At 42.0% G+C, this 22291-nt stretch overlaps 1 protein-coding gene across 27 annotated transcripts in view; it reads left to right on the forward strand.

Moving 5' to 3' along the window:
* Positions 1-22291, forward strand: part of ablim1b (actin binding LIM protein 1b) — a 513083-nt gene that overhangs the window by 133732 nt on the left and 357060 nt on the right. For 2 of the 27 annotated variants that reach the window (XM_039775709.1, XM_039775817.1), the window contains exon 1: positions 14651-14954. The exons of 1 other annotated variant lie outside the window; for it this stretch is intronic. In XM_039775709.1, coding sequence (XP_039631643.1) covers positions 14885-14954 — 70 coding nt within the window. In that variant the 5' untranslated portion in view covers positions 14651-14884. Of the gene's footprint in view, positions 1-14647; positions 14955-22291 lie in introns of those variants that run through there. 24 more of the 27 variants (XM_039775733.1, XM_039775847.1, XM_039775739.1 and 21 more) reach the window with 18 other exon arrangements.

A 22291-nucleotide genomic window follows, 5' to 3' on the forward strand; every position in this document is an offset into this window, starting at 1 on the left:
ATTTGCTTTATTTCTAAAACATAATAGAGAGGCTGAACTCATTTGTAAACTACAGCTTTAAAAAGAGTAAGAATACTGTTGTTCATTTATTATTCTGTGATCGGTTAAAAGGAAGAAGTAAACCTCCGATATTATTTAATATTTGCTTAAAAACAGGACAGACTGGCTGTGCAAAATATTTATGTAATAGCCTATACAATGAAAGGAGTGCAGACTTGTTGATCTGCAGGATGCCCCAGGGTGCTCCCGGATTACTTATTGTGTTGAAGTGTCTGTCAAAAGCTTTAACAACTGCCAGATAAAACAATTAGAGGTACTGTACATTGTCAAACATGTGAGTGTGGAAGAGAAATGAGCAACATTCAGAAGAAAACTCTCACCTTTAAATCTTTAACTGATATTTTTATCCAAAGCATCTTACAAAGCACAACTGTTGTTTCCATGGTCTGCTGATAAATATGAAAGGCAATGTATAATATAGATAGATAAATAGATAGATAGATGGATAAAGGCGCTATGCAGTATGATAGATAGATAAGAAATGCACTATATGATAGTGTGACAGATAGGGGACACTATCACTCCCTTGAACCCTCTGACAATACGTCAGACACCAGGTAAAAGTCCAAAAGTTTGACTTTTTATTAATAAACGTGCACAGAGCACCCTACTCTCCACAATACTCATAAACACTACAATAATCAATAATAATACAATCCTCCTCTCCTAGACGCGTTGCCACCCTTCCACCCAGCTCAGCTCAATGTCTGGTATCTCCCACAGTCCTTTTATAGTCCCTGACCCGGAAGAGTTTCTCATCCTTCAGTCCATGTGACTGTTCCGGGTCTGGAAGTATGTCACTTCTGCTGTCGCTTTGCCTATGACGTACTTCCGGGTTATAGGGCACAAACGAGTCTCTGGGCCTCACTGCAGCGTCCTCTGTTGGCCTCTGTGGTATCCAGCAGGTCTGTAAAAGAAAACTCCATCGTCCATGATTCCCTGCTGGTATCCGGGGCACCCCAATGCTGCAGGGAGAGCTCCTTCTGACGGTCTGGGGGTATTGGCCGGGATAACTGGCCGGCCATAGACCACAATAGATAGATAGATAGATAGATAGATAGATAGATAGATAGATAGATAGATAGATAGATGACAATAGATGGCACTATACCAGCGCTTAACCTGACACAGACAGACACGGAAGGCACACTGATAAAAATATAAGTGCTTTTTATTTTTCTTCATCCTCATCTTCCCCGTTCCCATGAGTCCACAACACACAGTCCAAAGCACAATACTGCAGGATACTTTTTCCTCCTCTCTATCTCCACCACTCCTCTCCAGCAAGCTTCGTCCACTATCACCCGACTCTCACTTTCGGAGTGGTGACTGGTGGCTCCTTTTATAACACCCCTGGAAGTGCTCCAGGTGCTTGTTGACCTACTGTACTTCTGGCAGCATTTCCAGGTGTTGCAGAAAACCTGCCCAAGAGGGCTCAGCAGCTGTTGCAGCACCACCTGTCAGCACCCCTGGATCCCAACAGGGCTGTAGATAACTCCAACTCCCACGAAGCCCTGTGGGAATTCGAGGCACCACTGCAACCGATAGGGGCTGCCATCTAATGTTCCGGGGAGGTACTGTTCTGCCCATGGTTGCTCCCCTGGTCCCCTCTGTGAAGAGGCGCCCTGGCCAGACAAGGACCAGGTCATCTGTGACATTAGATAGATAAGAATTGCACTGTCTGATGGATAGATTAGAAAGGCAATGTATGATAGATAAATACAAGAAAACAGACAATTGATACATAGATAGATACAGTAGTACCATTTAAGCCAATCTTACAAAGTCTTTCCTCACTCCTGTTAAACACTACCCCCAGCTTTCTGACAGCCCACTTGGTTGAATGCTATGAAAATGCTGGCGCTGCTGTGTAGTCTTTGTAGGAGGAGGCGCTACATTAATTACTTGAGTCAAAAATTATATTTCAGCTTTGAAGCCTGGCACACACCAACATAGGCTGCATTTGGTGACTAATTACAGCATGTAGGCGTTCTCATTTATTTTTGCATGTTCTGTAGAACAACATATAGCTGTGGTTGCCATCACTCTGCTCATCATGAATCCTCTCAAACACTTAAAAATGAGCCTTAATTATTCCCTGCTGGTAGGCTTGTACTGTGTTCATGGAGATTAGTGTTTGAATCCCTGCTGTGAGGTATACTCTGTGCAGGGATTCCATGTTCTCTGTATGCTTATGTAAGATTTATTTTGTTCCCACACCATGTTTTCAGGTTAACTGTTGACTCGGTGTATTTGATTGTGGGTTTGTGTGTAAGGTGCCATGTGCTTGTACTGGGGTTTCTAGAGGTGTTGCCACTGATGCTGAGACAATTTTGGGTCATCCGGTTCACTAAATATTTGGACCCAGGGAGAACATGCAGTCTCCACATGGACAGTACCCAGGTCAGTATTTGAACCCATTAGCTATGTAGCCACAGTGCAGTTTTCACATCCCATTTAGTATACTGTATTACTTGCACAGAGCGCATACGTTGCACCATTAACCACTGTAGCAGCATACAGTTTATTCAGTTATGATTATGATGGTTACTCTCAGATTATCCATAGTCTCTTGTCCTCTTTGGTTAATGTGTAAAGTTTTTCCAATCTTTTTTTTTCTACCTAGTTGTGTCTTCAGTAATCTAACCAGACAGAAATGATTGTTGGTGTATCACATCATTCAAGTGGCCACCCTTCCAAAGCTATTTTTTTTCCTCTCCTATTTTAATCAGTATATGGCATATACAAGTGCCTGTAAGACCCTAACATTTCTACTATATACATTTGACAGTCCATCCCTTCATTACCATACCTGCTTAATGCATTTCACGGTCATAGGGGTTAAAGGCTATGCTAGCCACACTGGTGCAAAGTGGAAAGAAACTGTGAATTCACAACATGGCACACTCACACACACACCAGTTATCTCATTGCACAAATCAGTCAAGTTTATAGCATCTGATTAAGCCAACTTTAACATGAGATGTGTGAGGAAACCCAGGGTGCCTTGAGAAACACCCTCTGAGATAAACTTGGGGGTAAGTCATTATAACTCTTACTATAGTTACTATAACATATACATACCTAATGTTACATTTTCAATCCCACTTTATCCTTTTCAGAATGACAAGTGACAATGCTTGATCCAACAGCACTGGGCAGGGCACAGCATAAGTAACCCTGAATTAGTGGGCTCATGCACGCACCCACATTTACTTTGGGTGAGATATGCCAATTAGCCAAACATACCTGTCTTTGATGATTTAGAAGAACAACTGGAATATCCATGCCAAAATCCACACAGGCATGGGAAGAGCCAGTGTTAGGGCATGGGATTCAAGCTTGGGATGCTACATCTGTAAAGTAGCACCATTGAGCACTGTGCCACTTCTTTACAGGTACAGTGCAGTTCTTATTAGTACGATTGTTCAGTTATGGCCCCCAGCTTCCAACCCCATCAGTGGGTTTACAGATATGGAGGCTCTAGGAAATAGTATGCGCATTTGCTTGTAGACACTGACCCTTTTATTGTAGTTTATTTTTCTTTTAAAGGGCACAAGAGTGATGCATTTCAAACCCTTTAGCGCCCTGTTGGTGCAGTTTGAGCACCCCATGTTACTCTTGAAGGCCGATATCTGACACGCTAGCATTTGTCAGATTGTGTTGCAGCTCTGCCACTAAGCCTGCTGGACGTTTTCAAGCTACAGAGCTGCTCAGGTTAACATTTTGAGCACAGACCTCAGAAAATTATAACCACAGCTTTTTTATTGTAATGAATAACTGGTTTTGAAAATATGTCTGAAATGGTGAAGCTATTTTTAGGCTCTTAATAATAGCTACAGCAGGACTCTAAGGAGTTGTTTACAAGGTTTTTACTCAATTTGGGCTAATTTAAGTAAGGTTACTGGCATTGACTGGGAATTAAACTACAACATTGTGCAGACATACATGGCAGCATTATATGTGCTGTTCTGCCATGTCCCATTTTTTTTTAAATGCAGTTAGTTGTTTTTTCTTTAAATATTACAACCCAAAGTAATGCCAGTGCCTCTTTATGGCAGGCAGTTTCACCCCTCACTGAACTAACATGCCAGTGCTCCAGTTACGAGTTTAACCCTAAAAATCATGCTGTTTTAGCATAATCATTGTCAGTCTTTCATTTATATAGCTCCTTTCACAGAAAACATTTTGCAAAGCACAGAAAACTTCAGTCTAGCACAGGGGTGGGCAGCGTCAGTCCTGAAAGGCCTCAGTGGCTGCAGGTTTTTGTTCCAACCCAGTTTCTTAATGAGAGGGCAATTATGGCTGATGAAGCACTTATTGCTCAAGGGACATTTTGATTCTTCATTTCAGTGGTCTCGCTTGTTAAGGTTTCCCACCCTTAATTACTTATTTGAGCCTTACAATGCTGCATTCTCTGTTTTTAATGGCTCTGTATTAGTAATAAGATGCAGAAGACAAAGGAGCCAGCAGTTCTCCGTCTGACTTGTACCCATTTACACTTACGTGGATTCATCCTGCACAATTTGGTTTAATAAAACACTTAAGGGAAGAATGTGACAGACTTAAAATTATCTGTTTTAGACTTCAAATCATTTGGATGATATCCTTGAGTAAGAACAAAATCAATGATATCAGAATCTATCATTGCGGACTAACAAGCCATTAAATTAAATAAGGTCTGAGATTGGCAAGGATTGGTTCCTAATTAAGCGATTGGGTTGAAATGAAAACCTGTAGCCACTGCGGCCCTCTGGGACTGACATTGCCCATCCATTGTCTAGATAATAAGATAAGATAATGACAAGTTGCAAGATAATTTAAGTGTGTGAAAAGTCAGAAGGAGAAGAGCTGGATTGGAAATTAGGAACCAACCCAGTGGAAATGCCAGTCTGCCACAGGGCACACTGCTTGTACAAAGCCAGTTTACAGTCTCAGACTAATCTAACTTTCACAGCTTTGTGACATTTAGGGATAAAGGAATAAGCAGAGAAAACCTCAGACTGGTAAAGGGTGAACATGAAAACTCCCCACAGACACTGTCTGAGCTGTCTGCTACACCATGCTATCCACTATTGTAGGAATACAAGTGATTTAGCTTGGTTAATTATCAGTTTTGCCTTTGGCAATGCTGGCAATTAATTTAATAATTTGGTAAAACTCCTAATTTATTTACATTACCTTTCTCTGTTGTAGGAGGCGGGTCTCATGCCATTAAACTTGTACCAAGGTAGCTGAAGCATACATAATAGTACAATTTATAGGTGAGCACAAGGATTATAGAAGTGTGATGATTGCATATAAACTGTATTGACATATAAGACAGGACACAGACAGACTAGACAGACAAATATGGAACACAGACGCTATTTAGACGCTTCATGCTATTTAGAGTTCTAAATGGATAAATAATTTTATGATACAAAGTCTTTATGGATGATGTCCATTGTTGTGTGGAGTTGCTGTTCCAGGTTCAAGTGGAGTATTCTTATTGTGGTGGAGTGCACTCTTGCGACGTGGTCCTTTGTCTATGGTATCCATCAACCCATTATCCAACCCACTATATCCTAACTACAGGGTCACAGGGGTCTGCTGGAGCCAATCCCAGCCAATACAGGGTGCAAGGCAGGAAACAAACCCCTGACAGGTCGCCAGCCCACCGCAGGGCACACACACACACCAGGGACAATTTAGAATCGCCAATACACCTAACTTGTATGTCTTTGGACTGTGGGAGGAAACCGGAGTACCTGGAGGAAACCCACGCAGACACGGGGAGAACATGCAAACTCCACGCAGGGAGGACCAGAGAAGCAAACCCAGGTCTCTTAACTGCAAGGCAGCAGCGCTACCACTGCACCACCGTGCCGCCCTGTCTATGGTATGCTATGGTTTTTCTCAGCTTGCTCTCTCCAGTGTCCTCTGCGGCTTCATAGTCAAAAGCATTCCAATTTCTGGCACAAGTGTTTAGATATGTGAAGTAATTGCTTCCTCTCAGGCTTCCAGATCAGACTCGGTGCTTGGCTTGGCAGACTGGATCTCAACTTTCAGGTCCATAAAGAGAGGAGGTTTCAGTTTTTGGCTCCCCAGAGAGAGAGCAACTCATCAGCTATTTCAGTTTCCCAGAGAGGGTTTCAGAGATTTTCAGTTATTTTGGAGAGTGAAAGCAAAGCTCCTGTGGAAGTTCCTTCAGAGTTCCCTCAAAATTCCCTTCAGAGTTTGAGTGCAGCTAGTTTTTGAATGAATGTGTAACCTCTTGTGATTGGATTAAAGTTACTTCCAGTTCAAAAATCAGTGCCTTCTCAATGACACATTATTTTGTTCATCAGAGTTGTTCTTCATTAAACTATAGCTCTTTGTTCTTGGGTGTCTTTTTCATGTCTTCTAGCTTCTGCAACAATGTCAGTTCAGCTCTCAATCACACTTTTGCTTTCATATGAAGTACAGGCTTAGATTTGTACAAACAGCAGTTCAACCTCTTAGACTGGAATGTAAGTAGGAGTTTGGTGTGGCTGGATGTTTGCATCTCTGTTTGCATCCCTGTTCAATCTGATGGGAAGTGAGCACAGTCCACTTTTTTGTCCTTTGCACAGGAATAATTGTTGTCTTTTAAAATACTGCAGACTGGGACCACAGATACTCTCAGTGAAATGTTAAAGTTTTCACTGAAGACAAAACTAAATGTTCACTAGACGTTTTTAAAATTTGTCATGGAATTATATCCAAACCAGACAACTTATGTTTGTTAACTCATTCAGAAAATCCTCCTTGGGTCTTACACAAAAGCACAGAAGGACGAATGACGAATCATTCACTCTATTTAAAGGGCAATGGAGACCTGGGGCCTATCCTAGCAGACTTGGGTACAAGGCAAGAATAAACTTTGGATGGGGCACCGGTCCATCAAAAAACACAATCAGGGACCTCAAATTCAAGCAGTCACACTGAACTGGTTTACAATCAGCAGCCTGTGTTTTGATTATTTTCAAGAGGCATATTTCTAAATTATCATCATTTAAGCATTACAGTTTTGGATGCTAGTTTTTTGTCTCACTTTAATTTTATTATTGTTAGAATTTATTTACAACTTTTCAGACTCTATTTTGTTTGCTTTGGAGGCCATGAAACATGACATCAGCAGTGTGATGCTATGAAGTTTAGGATGTTCACTTGCTCTTTATCTGAGTTTGACAGACAATCCCTGTGACACTTAGTTCTCTGTTTTTCTTCATTAGTGTTCCAGGTATTCGATTCTTTGGCAACATTATTTTGATTACGATTTTGGGTTTTGTTTTGGTTTGGTGAAGAACTTAATGTGTTTCCTTACTTATGTTTCATCATCTGGTATTTGATTCAGATTTTTTCTGCTTATTTTATCAAAACAGCCTGGAATTTCCTGTCATATTTTACTTGATGGCACTGTGGGTGTCCAATTTGGACAAACTGTTATCTTCAGGGTGAGTTACAAATGAATGAATTGTAAGCATATGGACAGTTCCGCATGGAGGATAGCTTTGTTTCATTTTGTTCTTCTGGTTGCACCAAAGAGTAAGACCATAACTGGGAATGTGTCCATTATGTTTAGGAGCACCAAAGGATTTTTATCCATAGTGCACATCCTGACTGGATCTCTGCTGTCCTCCATAAGTGGTCTGGTATGATGTGACTCCACAAAACAAGACCTTATAAGGCACTTCCATTACTACAGAGGACATTTCAAGAACAGTAGAGAATCGATCTTGTTGACCAACATCAGTGTTAAGTTACAAGTGGGGAAGAGATGTCCGACAATGTGCAATGCTGAGAGCTGGCAGGAAAAAGCAAGGCGCCATCACAGTGTTGCACTCAAGTGCAGTAAGAACTCAGAGCCACGAATCAGCCCATTAAAACATCATAATAAGGGCTTTAGCGTTTACAAATACACAGTGCTGGGTATTTGTATGAAGTATGCAGAAGAGAGTAAAACTTGGGTGGTTGTGTAATTTGCTTATATTATAATCGTAAATCTAATCCAGGATCAGGACTACACAAGTTGTGGCCACTTCAGACTTGCTCCAGATGTTGTTACTGTGTAGCTTACCATTCAGGGGACATATGCATGAAAAGTTCAGTTTTTTAATTCTGCATACACTGTATGATATAATCAGACTGGGAGGGGAAGCGCCAGATATCAGCATAGAGGCCACTATTTCTATAAATCTCAATTCCATATCTCATCTTTCATCAAGACTCAACAAAACAAGGATTGATGCAGCAGTTTGCAGAGGGAGATCTGGTTGATAAATTTGTATGTTTTTTAAAATTTTGTTTAATGTTGGTCAAACTATTTTACAATTTACTATTCTCAATATGGTAACTGCACAGCTTCCAGGGCAGTAAAAATAACTGAAACATGCTCAATGGATGATGCCCATCCATCCATATTTGAACCTGCTTAACCTGAAATTTGTCTAGACAGCACTGGGTACAAGGCAGGACCCATCGCGGGTCTTATTATTAAATTTCATACATTTTGTTGTACCTTTTGCATTGTAATAGACTGCCGTTCCTTCCAGGGTTTGTTCTTGTGTTTTCACCAGTGCTGTGGGGTGGACATCCACTGCAAGGTAGACCTCCACTCCTTGTGATCCTGTGTTATATGTCAAGTGCATTTGCCTATCTATGTAGAGCTCCTAGACAACCAACTAAGGAAGGTGCAACAGATTGAAGTTAAGTGACTTGGGCACAGGGTGGTCTGGTGGTGCAGTTGTTAGCGATGCTATCTTACAACTCTTGGTGTCTAGGTTTGATTTCCGGTCTAAGTACTGTTGGTGTGGAGTTTGTATTTTCTCCATATTATCATGTTTAGGAGTTACATAAATGAGGAAAAGGGAGTTGAGTCCCTCAAAGAGACCATAAAGGCAGGCCAGGACCTTCCCTGGCCAGTCCAGATGAGTGTCATCCAGTCCAGCAATTCAACCTTATTAGGCCCAAGTTCAAAAATAAAATGCCTCCCAAGAGGAAGAAACTATGGATAACTCCAGCATGTGACCAGAAGGCATCACAAATCCTTTATAAATGCAAAATATTTATTTTACAAAAAAGAAATAACAAAAAGGTGCTCAAAAGAACAGACAGGAGTTGCCTGCTAAGGTGAACAAATCTCAATAGACTTATCAAGAGATCGTAATCAAAATGCAGTATAAAAGTGATCAATTAACCAGCAACATGCCAAAAAAAAAAAATTCAATACTCACAAACACCTCAGATGACTTCAAATATAAGGCCTCTTGTCAGGCAGAATATACACCTGAGGAAAAGGAGGTCTCAGCAGTAGTGACTTCAGGGCAGATGCTGTACTCCTAATATTTTGTAAGTTGTGATTTTTTGTTTTTTTTTAAGCCTTGCTATATGGAAGAATAAGGTATGTGTTGAACTTACAGTAAGCTACCCTCCCAAATTTACCAAAGGTGTCTTGTCTTGGTAGGGTATTACGATTACCCTATTCTCCCATTATGTAGACCTGTTGAAAATGTCCAAAATCTCTGATGTAGCCCTCAATTGTTAAACTGCCTTTTGTATCTATGACCTCTGGCAACAAGACAGATTACCAGAACAAGCAGAAGAGAAAGTTACACATTCATTCAGAATATATTTTAAATAATATGCCCAAAGTAATAAACAAAATACAAATGTGAGTGTTGTCAAAATTATATTAATACAACCTGGATAATTATCAGATCATCTTGCTTAGGCTGCCAGGTGGGTTTCTGTTTCTTTCTTTGGTCTGGCTTAGTCTGGTCTGGCCCTTGATGCAGCATGCCAGGGTAGTATAAATGGCCTTTCATCAAGAAGAAAAATGGCAAAGACAGAGCATGGCCTTCTACATGGATGAAACACAGATGTTTTTCCTTTCTCTCAGCCCTTAATCTTCTCTTTGACACACCTGTTGATCATGTATTCTTCATCCCCATTCCAGTCCAGTTGGGAGCAGGCCCTGTCACTCATTCTGTCCAGGTTACACTCGGGATACACACATGTACTTTTGACCAAACAAGAAAGGAGACATATACAGGTAATCAACTCGTATACTGCCTTCTCAGTCCTGCTTCTTTCTCTGGGACATACGTATACTATATTTACTTGTCCCTTCCAGAGCAGGAAGCCTTATAGAATATAAAATGTTCCTGCACACCTGCTAGTCTAATATATAAAGCAGAGTCGATGTATGTATGTGTTTATGTATGTTTGTTTGTCCGCCATACAAATTTGCACCGGGCATCCGATCGCCAACAAACTGGGGATGGGGCTCCTTTGTGACCAGGAGGAGGTCATGGGGTATGTTTGGTTGGAAAAAATGTTTGTGGTGAAGCGCAGGGCACCTTTTCACTGACACAACGTTCGGCACACGTGTTGCAACAGACGTTCACGGCGGTGCCATCTAGCGGCATGTTTGGTCCCTGTGCATCGCTCTTTACCCATGTTTCTTTAAATTGCCAAGAGATGGCGCAAGTGTCCAAGTAGAAGGCCGACTGCTTTGATCGGGTGAAGGCGTACTGCCATATGGAGGTAAAACGTGAACGACCCAGTGCGCGTGACCAGGTGACACACCTGCGTTTCTGCGGGTCACACTCCCACGCGCACTGATAGCTCTGTATTTCATTCGCCAACGTCCGTTATATGCAAGCACATTTCAACAGAGACTCGCTTTAAAAAGACAGCATTCTTCGCCCACCATTTTCCCCAGACGCAGCAGTGGTTGTATGTCACTTCTCTCTGTAGTTACGGAATCCAGAGTGGAGCAACTTACAATAAAATGTGAATCAGAAAACTGTTTCTTCTATTTCTATGTTCTGTTTCTTTCATTAGCCTATATGCCAGATATTCTTCTACATGACAGAAGGTATATGTTTTAGGTGACTGCCAACAGCCAAGAGTATTATTTTTTCTTCCTCCACACCCTCTGGCACACTCATATCTGGTCACTCACATCTGCACCAGTAAGTTTGGCTAACTATCTGGTAACTAAACGGCTAAGTGCAGTGGTGTGACCTGCATCTGAGTGGCATCCTCTCCAGCGTTTGTTCTTGCCTTCCACTTCATGTTGCTAGGTAATCAATTGGAATAATCAAATTCAAAAATTGATGGAATTAAAAAGGAGAGTCTTTGGTTGTGTATGATGTGTCCTGCCGAAGCTGGAGAAATTGCAATTTATATTCAAAGGGGCTGAAAGACGAAACTTAACCATACTTTGAGCAAGTTCGAGACAAGAATTCAAACATATTTTTCAGTAAAGTCAATAATCCCAACTCATAGACATAGTAAAAACTTTCAAAGCACAAAGTCAGTACAAAGAAAAGCAAATCATGAAAACATATTCGCCACATACTAAAAGTGTTATTTTCCTAAATCTCACCAATCTCTGATAAACAGGAAATGTACAGCACCAAAACAACGCTATGGTGATGTTACACACCTTGCATCTCCATTTCCTCCTGCACAGGAATTCTATAGCAACCATACACAAAAATGGAGGGGCCCAGTTTGGGATAATAATGGTGGCATGGTGAAACACAAAATACGTCTGTATATATAAAATCCAGTGTCTGTCTGTCTCTATGTATGTCTCTTCACTTTTCACGAGAGCACTACTAGATCGGGTTGATTTTGTGACTTTTCTCATGGCGCTAAGTATCATAGTTTGCTTGTGGTACCAATGTATTTGCGTGAATCTGAGAGACGCAGTGGACCAAGGGGAGTGGGGCGGGAGCCTCCTCACTCACGCTGCAGCCTCAGGACGTACCTTACTTCTTCTTAGCTAGCGAACGAAAGAACTCCTTAATGGATTTAAATTGGGTTTTTTTCTATAATTTGCTCGATCACTCCAGTTGATTTTGCGACTTCTCTCATCGCGTTGCTTGCAAGAATGATATATTCATGCTAAATTGAGACAGAGGCTGTGGGCCGAGAGGGGGAGGAAGTGTAACGTCAGGAGTAGGGAGCCGGGCAGGGCCCTCCTTACTCACGCGCCAGCCTCCGTTCGAAACTCTTTACTTCTGCGTTTTGGAGTGTACCTTCCCTCCGCTTAGGTAGCATTACCTGATTGTTTATTGATTTTTAAAGTTTGTCCTATTTCACTACTATGCGGGAGGAGCCATGGGGGAAGACTAGTTTAACATAAAAAAAAATATTCTTCCTGTTGATGAAAAAAAAGGATTGAACTCTCCATCTAAAAAACCCTAACAAATCAAAAATTTGCCAAAAATTGTGCAGGAAAAAAACAAAAAACAAAAATACATCCCAGTCTGTAGTAGTGGCTCCACTGTGAAGATTGTAAGCATTGCCATGTTCCTTGGTATGCACATAACCGAGGACCTCACATGGACAAACAATTTCACTTTGAACTAGAAAGGCCCATTAGAGACAACACTTTCTGAGGTGACTGAAGCAAGTGAGTCCCCCATTTTCTGTTGTCACCATGTTTACAGATGCACCACTGACAGTGTTTTGACCATTTGCATTATGGCCTGATAATGGCCTCCCAAATCACCAAACTTCTCGTCCTATCACAGAGTGTCAACCCAGCCACCCTGTGAAGAAACCTCATTCCTGTCTCTTGTAATTGCTACCTCATTCTTTCAGTCATTACCCACAACTCAAGACTATAGTTGAGGATGGTGGTGTAGACTGTCTGGAAAACCAAGAGTTTTGCCTTTAGAGTATTTTCCCCTTAACTCCACCATAGACTGGTACAGCACTGCTGTTCCAATCCACTTGTTGACCTTTTTCTTCACTTGTGAACCCGAGATACTTGACCTCCTCCACTAAAGACAGTTGTTCTCCCCTCTCCTGAAGGGCGCATTCCTCTGTTTTCCCAAACGAGAGCCATGACCTCAGACTTGGAGGTGCTGATCCTCATCCCAGCCACTTCATACTCAATTGAGTGCTGAAGATCCCAGTCAGATGAGGCAAAGAGGACAACATCATCTGCATAAAGCAACAATGTTACTCCTAGCTTCCCTAACTGGGCATCCTCTTATCCATGGCTACGCCTTGATATCCTGTTCGTAAAAACCACAAACAGGAGTGTTCACAAGTCACAGCCATGATGGAGCCTGACACCAGCAATAAACAGATTCAACTAATTCAACTTAAGTATTTGGACACAGCCCTCAATGCATTTATAAATGGAATGAATAGCACGCAAGAGTGGCCCTGTTACCAACTCATACTCCTGCAGCACTTCCCACAACACATGCCAAAGTACACTGTCATATGCTACTTCCAAATTCACAAAGCACATTAAAGAGGGAGTTCTTGGCTCTTTGGCTGCTATATCAGAACTGCCCTACTGTCTGTTCCTTCATATTGAGGCTGAAGGTCAGGTGACCGAAAGCAGTAGATTTATAAATTCCTTCTTGGGACCTCACTGGGTGGATCTCAGCCTCTGGAGTTACAATGACCTTCCTGGTTGGGTCCTTTCTGGCAGTCCTCCAGATTTCACGTAGAAAGAAGAAAGAACAAACTTTGTGGTACCTGGAAGCCCTTTTCTTGAATCTGTGGTTTCCCGTTTATTCTCGTGCTGGACCTTACAGGAAGATGGTATGAAATGTGACAGAAGTAATCGGAAGGGTGCTAAGTACAATTTTTTGTGATGAATAACAGGCGATCCTACCAAGCAGGGATACATCAGACTATAAAGGACAGCTTTTTGCTTTGGACTACATTGCTGTTGAGGTTCGGCTTCTTAGCAAATGCCTCTGTGCACTTTTCCTCCATTTTAAAAGGTTTTAAAGGTTTTCCTCCAGTGTAAACCTAGGTGGGCTTTGAGTTGATAGATACATTGGTGTTTTATGTCCTGTGCAGAAAATCAATGAAATTAAGAGCTCTCCAACCAGCCTGCATTAAAAAAAAAAAAAGCAGAGTCATAGCTGTGAATGTGATCCGCATTACAAACCTGCTTCGTCTCGGACATCGCTGGACTGCTGGCACGCTTACCTCTCTTGTTAAAAGCTCTCTGGATCTTTGCTTTTGTAGCGAACAGACTGCTCGGGGTCAAGGCTGCTGCTTGTGCCAGGTAAGGCACTACATTTCTTAGGGGGCAGGACAGCTGCAGGGCTTACATTTGCCAAGTGTCTGTGCAGGGAGTGTCTAGAGGGCTGCATAAGCAAGGAAGAAATGGAGACTAAGCCCCCCTCACTTTAGATTTTTTTGATACTGAGAGGTGTTCTGCCTCTCCCAATTTTTAAGTACCGGATGTGAACCTCCTGATAGACATTAAGTGAGCAGAAAGCTCTGGCTGCAACCCCTTGCTTTATGAGCTGTAAGGTGACCGCCATCAAGTGCAAGACACACTTGACAGAGAGCTTTACAACAGTGAGTCGTTTTGCAGTGCCGGCAGCCGGCTTGCCTCCATTCTTTCTTTGGATTGTATGGCAGGGTGTGTGCCTGAAGCTGTGCCAAGCAGCTGAAGAGAAAATCGCACACCCCTGCTTTTCCCCTTTAACCAGCTAGCAAGCATACGGCCGTCTCGTTTTTGCCAGGGCCACACCCACCCCTCCGCTGCATTTGTGAGCAACCTGTTGCAATGCAGTAGCGTCGCGTCTGCGGAGACGGGGAGTGGTAACCCGAGCTCCCTTACAGTATTGGCAAGTGCACCAATAACATGGTAGTGCTTAAAAGGTGGCCTTGGGCAATGGATCTGGGGACTCAGCAGTTTTTTATTTGCAGCCTGAATTATTGATGGAGCATGAGTGAAAAAGCCTTGGTTTTTCTGGCTCATCAGCTCCAGACCTGTATCCAGTGACTGCATGCCTGTCTCAAAGAAATAGGAGCGAAGGTCCAGATGGAGGGGACAGAGTATCAAGGGCTGTGTCAGTACGCCCAGAAAATTACATCTTGCTTCGGTGTGGACGGTAAGTCATTCTTGATCGGTTGGGGTTCTGGGATGGATGTCATTTTTTATTTTTCTGATTTTATGGGAGGTGAAAAGATTGTCAAGAAAATCAGTGGTAGTTAAATGTCAGGAGGCAGAAGAAGGCTGCTGATTGGTGCACACCCGTCTAATGGAACAGCTGAACGGCAGACTTGTATTGCTTCTGGTGACCTTTCCTGCGCTCAAACAAAACACCCAGGTCCAGAATAATTTGTAGTTGTCATTTGTCCAAAGTAGTTTGTCCATTTGTCATGACCTTTAGGCTTCCCGCTTAGTCATTTGATGGTTTGTTTAGTTAACAGTTAAGTTGTTTAGATGGTTTGGCAGATTCCATCTAAGAGGAATTACTGCTTAAATCACTGCTGGACCACAGACCCCTGTCTTAATTCTTTGGACTGCAGGCTCTTCACTGGATAGGAAAATTTCCTGGTTAGCAACTCACACCTCACTGAACTACACTTTTGATATTTTGGTCTCGGTTTGTGAGTTCCGACATCATTTGTAACTTAGCATATTTTACGTAACTGGCTTGAAATTTGTTCTCATAAAAATAAAACACTGTCATTCCCGCATTTAATTACTGACGGCAATCATTTTTGACACTTTTGCTGTTATTTATGATTTCATTTTACTGTTGCTACTCTCATATTATCGTCTCGTTGACTTGCTTTGTCTATGGCTCAGTGGCATTGTTGTGAGTGATAATCTGGTGAGTTAATAATTGGGGTTCAGTTCTGGGCATGGATGAAGTTTGCATGCATTTCTTCATTCCCTATGAGGGTCTTCTCAAGATCATCAGATTTCCACCCACATCCCAATAATCTGTGTTTTACACGTTGGCGGCCGATGTGAAACTAGTCTGTTTTGAGAGATTATGGGTATGTGTGAGGTTTGTCTGGAATGAGCTGGTGTTCATCTGAGGTTGGTCCTGCCCATCCATTGATACTTGGAGAAGTTCCATCCCTTTGTGAACATGTTGTTATAAAAAAACAGATTCAGTATATGGGTAGATACTTGATACATTGTTTTATAATTATCTTTTAGCTACATTGTTGTATGAAAATGTGCTATAAATAAATATTGTTATTGTTATCTTTACTATATTGTTTTACAATTCCCTTACTATGAAATGCACTTATAAAAATAACTAATGAATTACTTACATGTTAATCTTAGTTTCTGGATGGCTGTTCCACAGCAAGGAAAGAGAAAACAGTGTTCCGAGGTATGAGACATAGCAGGAGGTAGAAGGTTGAGAACGAGTGCACCCAGTACACTTTATGCTGCTCATATCAGTGATCAGGGCCACCACCAGGCTCCGGTTTGTCTCTTTGTTGGGTTGACTCACTCATTGTTCCGTTTCATTTTGTACTCCATGGGCTCCCTCATTGGCCTTGTTACTACAATTGCTTCAAAGATGACCGTGAGAGCCACCTGCCAGTTGAAGTGATCACATACTCATCCCAAATTCGTGTTCCTAAGCATTGAAATTCAATGGTAAGATGATTCACTTTATGTAGAGAAGACAGATGCGCTAACACTGATTGACTCAAAGTGCCACTGAAAAGAGAAGTACTGTTGCCATCATGTAAGCCCCATGAGTTTCACTGCCCAAGATGAAATTGATTACAAATTTACAGTAGGAACGCCCTACAGGGAGTGACCTTCTCATGAAACTGGAGCTTTCTGACGACCACGCTTGGGTATGCTAACTGACCATGTAAGAATGACATACTCCTAGAGCAATATTTTAGTTCTTTAAGGGTTTATGAGCAGATCTTTTTATATAGTGTCTTTCTGTACTTAGTGCTGTCCTACGGGCATTTTAAGTGGAATAATACAGTTGTTTCCATATTTCTACAATGTAAGCAGTGCACCAAGTGAGTGTAAGCCAAAGACTAGACTGTGCCGTATATCCCAGTGCCTTAGTTACTAGGCCAACAGGCCTGGAAGATGACCAGTGAATGAGATCCCATTAAGAAGAGCATTTCTAAAAGCAGGAGAAAGTTATACAGACATAAAAAGGGCTAATCAGAAGCCATAACGAGCTAAAATAGCGAAAGAGATATCCTAGATGAAGTGGCGTGCCAACTAGAACAAAGATACTGTGTGTGGTTACTTCCCAACAGACCTGCCCAGTTTGTGCAGGAAGTCGGTCATTTTGTTTAGTGCTGGTGTGGTTTTCTCGCATTTGTTTTCAGCTATGATATGTAAATCACTTTGACTAAAAGCACCTGTATCTCAACACGATGTTAACAGGTTATTAATTATTAAAGTGATACTAAACTTCTCCATATTGCAGAAAGAGCCAGCAAGAGTCATAAAGAAAACGTAATTTGTACTGCTCATAAAGAGGAGCAAAACAGGATATCTGTGTTAATGGACACCATGTCCAGCAGCTCTGCCTGCACAGTCTGTCAAAGAAACTAAATTTAAAAGAGGAAGTCTTCCGGTTGAACTTAAAGTCTTAAGATTGACTGGATTGATAGTTGAAGGATTGTTCAAAAGGATTTAAATATTTTACATTACATTCATTATGTTGCCTCCATATTCTCTTTGCAGATAGTGAGTCACACAGTATCTACAATGACTTTACATTTAGGGTGTCAGATGTTTAGTCAGGTTAAGCCCCTTGCTCCTTTGTCAAACAATTAGCCAGCTATGAGGTTAGAATCAACTAACCAGTGGGCCATGGTGCTGGTGTCAAGATCAGTAAGAAACAAGTTCACCTCTGAATAAGAAATTCTGTTTATCCTTCATCAAATCCGCCGCTTATGTCAGCACTGGGTCCAAGGTTGGGACAGGATGCCGATTCGTTTGATGACCATCTCCTGTCCCTACAGTCACTCACACAAGGACATTTAGAGTGTCCTGTCAACTAAACACGGGTCTGTGAGAGGAATACCCACATGCACACAAAGGCTGAAATTGAAACCTATGACTCCAGAGCTAAGAGACAGAAGTTCTAAGCACTGAACCACCACCACCACCATGACACCAAAAGAGCAAATATACATATGCTGTTTTAAGTCCACATTTTCCAGAGGTTTAAGGTACCCAGGAAATAATGGGGCATACATGTTTTTCCCCTTATAGATAGATAGATAGACACTTTATTAATCTCCAAGGGGTTAATCTCCAAGGGGAAATTTGCATACTCCAGCAGCAGTATATTAATTAAAGAGTGATAAAAATGCAGTGCAAGTTAAAAAATACAAGGTGGAGAGTGCAAGGCAGGTATAACAGTCAATAACTTTGTATAATGTTAGCGTTTACCCCCCCGGGTGGAATTAAAGAGTTGCATAATGTGGGAGAGGAACGATCTCCTCAGTCTGTCAGTGGAGCAGGACAGTGACTGCAGTCTGTCGCTGAAGCTGCTCCTCTGTCTGGAGATGATACTGTTCAGTGGATACAGTGGATTCTCCATGACTGACAGTAGCCTGCTCAGTGCCCGTCGCTTTGCCACGGATGTCAAATTGTCCAGCTCCGTGCCTACAATAGAGCCTGTCTTCCTCACCAGTTTGTCCAGGTGTAAGGTATCCCTCTTCTTCATGCTGCCTCCCCAGCACACCACCGCGTAGAACAGGGCGCTCACCACAACCGTCTGATAGAACATCTGCAGCATCTTATTGCAGATGTTGAAGGATGCCAGCTTTCTAATGAAGTATAGTCGGCTCTGTCCCCTCTTGTACAGAGCATCAGTATTGGCAGGCCAGTCCAATTTATCATCCAGCTGCATTCCCAGGTATTTATAGGTCTGCACCCTCTGCACACAGTCACCTCTGATAATCACGGGTTCCATGAGGGGCCTGGGCCTCCTAAAATCCACCACCAGCTCCTTGGTTTTGCTGGTGTTCAGGTGTAAGTGGTTTGAGTCGCACTATTTGATTAGGTTCCTATACTCCTCCTCCTGCCCACTCCTGATGCAGCCCATGATAGCAGTGTCGTCAGCAAACTTTTGCATGTGGCATGACTCAGAGTTGTATTGGAAGTCCGATGTACGGTATATAGGCTGAAAAGGACCGGAGAAAGCACTGTGCCCTGTGGCGCTCCTGTGCTGCTGACCACAATGTCAGACCTACAGTTCCTGAGACGCACATACTGAGGTCTGTCTGTAAGGTAGTTCATGATCCATGCCACCAGGTGTGAATCTACTCCAATCTCTGTCAGCTTGACCCTAAGGAGAAGAAGTTGGATGGTGTTGAAGTTATAGTATATTGTAGAGCTGACTGTCTTTGAGTACTCAAGATTTTCATCCCAGGGGTGAGCAGATTAGACCTAAATAGACCCTGTGTTGATATGTGAGTAAGTGTGTGGTGTGATGGACTGCCATCTCAACCAGTGTTGGTTCCTGGCCCTAGCATCCCTGGACTGGATTAAATAGCTGGAATAATAAATGAAGGAATAGTACTTCCACTTGACCACACCAGAGTCCTGTTTTGATAAATTCTGACCAGGGCACATTCTCCCTATGTCCACATATTTTCCAGTATTCTGGTTTTCTTGCACCACCTCACAGATCTTTGGGTATGGATGTTTGAGTATGAACATGCCCTGTAAAGAACTAGCACTCCATTCATGCTTGGTTCCTGCCTTGCTCATAGTGTTGGTAGGTCAGGCTCTGGTTCGCAGTGACCCTTTATTGGAATTGATGGATGGATGGATAGATGGATGGATTCAAACTCGAAACAGACAGCATCAGGGCAGGGATTCAAATACATTATTCTAGAGCTGAGAAACCACAACACTAACCATAAAACCACCAAGACGCTGTAGATGAAAAACTACCTGTTAGTGTAAAGTCAAAGAAAGCGTTACTTAATGCAGTGCTTCCATTGAGCAGAAATGCGGGCAGATGAGTGTCAATATTATAATGATGTCTTCTAAAACCTGAGTACATCTTAATTAAAATGGGGTATAAAGATACTTTTACACTTCTGCTAAAACTATTATAGTGGTTTTTGTGCGGGCCGTTTACTTACAAGGACAGCACATTGGCTATCAGGCTGTCTCACACTCCTGGAGCTGTCTGTATGGAGTCTGCACGTTGACATCGTGCATGACAGGGGTCTGGGTGTGAAAGGCTCTTCCACAATTAAAGCAATGTGTCTAACAGCAGTGTGGCCATATCCTAACATAGCACTGTCAGTCTCTGAGGTTTCATTAGGATAATCAGCAAAGCACAAATATCCTCAGACGAAAGGTGATATGTCTTGAAATTTAAATATTCATGGCAAAACGACACATCAGAATATAAATAAAATACAGTAAGGATTTTTTGTGATTTGAAGAATGATCAAGGACATTAGAAAGTGCAAAAGTGTCCAAGTAAAACTGGAGGGTGGCAGTGCTTATAATGGCCAAGTATTTGGTTCAAAACCTGTGCATAATAATAATAACTAAAAAGATAATTAAATTTCCCTGTTTATACAAAGTCATTAACTTTTTCAATATTTTTAGCTGACCATCTGTCTATTTTATGGACCGTTTTATCTGGATTCTAAGTCAAAACTGAGTCAAGCAGGCAGGCCTTCTGTTTTTAAGGAAGCTGACTCTCAGAAAAGGCAGTAGCACCCTGCAGCCCTCTAATCGAATTAAGCGGGATAAGACAATGAACGAATAAATGAATGAGTCAACTGTTCAAGCTTCTTGTGGATTAATTACAAGCCAGAGGTGGAAGTCAGTTTAAACAGGAGAAAGTTGTCGTTGTGTGAAAGCGTTACAACAGACAGAGGTTACCGGCTGGTGAGCCTATAAGCCTATTGCTTAACAGAGTGCTTTATAATGTGTGAAAGGTGGTATAAAAATAAGATTGGTCAAGGAATGTGCATCATGGTGGCCTAGCTAATGCTGCTGCCTCATAGTTTCTAGAGTTCTGGGTTCAGATCATGAGTCGTTCATTTGTGATCTGACTCATTCAGTCTGCCATCATGAGGGTTTTCACTTTGATTTACTCCCAAATCCCAAACACGTGCAGTTTTATTTGTGTGAATGAGTATGCCTTGTGACGCACTTGCCCTGGACCAGGGGTGGCTTCATCACTGTTGTGATTGGCTCTAGTCCTTCTTGACACTGAATGTATTGTGCTCTTACACAAATATCCTATATACCTTCAGGTTATGCAGTATGTTCTTTTTTCCTGTAACCTAATAACTGGTTGAAATGAGTTCACTAAGTACCGACACCACAGTGGCTAACACTACTCCCTCACAGGTTTAGGACACTGAGTTTAAACCTCAGTTTTCATTTCTGCTGCCTGCTTCAAGTTTGCATGTTCTGTCGATGTCTAACCGGCTCCTTGTCCGGGTACTCCACATTTCTTCCAATTTCCCAAAGACATGCAGGTTATGTTGGTGACTAACTCTGAACTGACTTAGTGTGAGTAAGCGTGCCTGACAGTGGACCGGTGCCTCGTTTGAGGTTGGCAATGCTTGAGGACTCTGACCCTTGTTTGACCCTTGTGACACCGTACTGGACAAATTGTGTGGGTTGATTAAATGGACGAGTGAATAGAGATTAGTGAGTTATACAAAGTGGGGTCACCATCTGAAGGAAGTTCTCGTCCCTCATGATGACTTCTCTTAGCACTGTTACCAGAACACAGAGGCACACTATAGAGCGCTTTGTTGACTGTCGCTGTCTGGATTTATTTAAGAAGGACGATCCTTCTGAATAACAACAAATTTAAAAGATGAAAATGAAACAAGAGAGTCCTATGAGTTAAAATATAAAAAAAGATCTTAAAAAAAAAAAGTGAATCTGAAGTGATTTACTCTCCATCTAGATACTGTACCAGAGACGAAATAGCCAGCTAATCAAAACAGGAGTTAAATTAAAGAAAGAAACTTGGAGCTGATTTTGAAAAAGGTCCAAAAAAGCCCCCAAATATAGACATTGGGGACAACTCCGCTAACAATCTCCAACACTTCACAAAAACACAGCATATTGGGTGGTCCTGAATTCATATAACAAGCACCAGAATCAGATTTATAAACAGTGTCATTTAATACTAGTTTTAAAAAATGGTTGGAATAATAACTTTAAACACTTGTGGAATCCCAGCATCAGCATTTCCTCCCTCTAACCCAGAGAAGTGTGCCTTTGGTAGGATGTTTGTCTTTGTGTGTACACCAGGGGGCAGTGTTTTTTATATTGTATATTACAGCCTGCTTAATGTAGCTTGGAGTTATGGGAGACCAAACTCTATCCAGGCAGCGTTAGGCACCGACAGGCAGGAACCACAGCTTGATGTGGTGCATTTTAGGTTGACTGCAGCAATTCAGAGTAACTGATCATCCAGGCCTGCCCATTTTCTCT

The sequence above is a fragment of the Polypterus senegalus genome, chromosome 1, assembly GCF_016835505.1.
Source record: "Polypterus senegalus isolate Bchr_013 chromosome 1, ASM1683550v1, whole genome shotgun sequence".
Lineage (NCBI taxonomy): Eukaryota > Metazoa > Chordata > Cladistia > Polypteriformes > Polypteridae > Polypterus > Polypterus senegalus.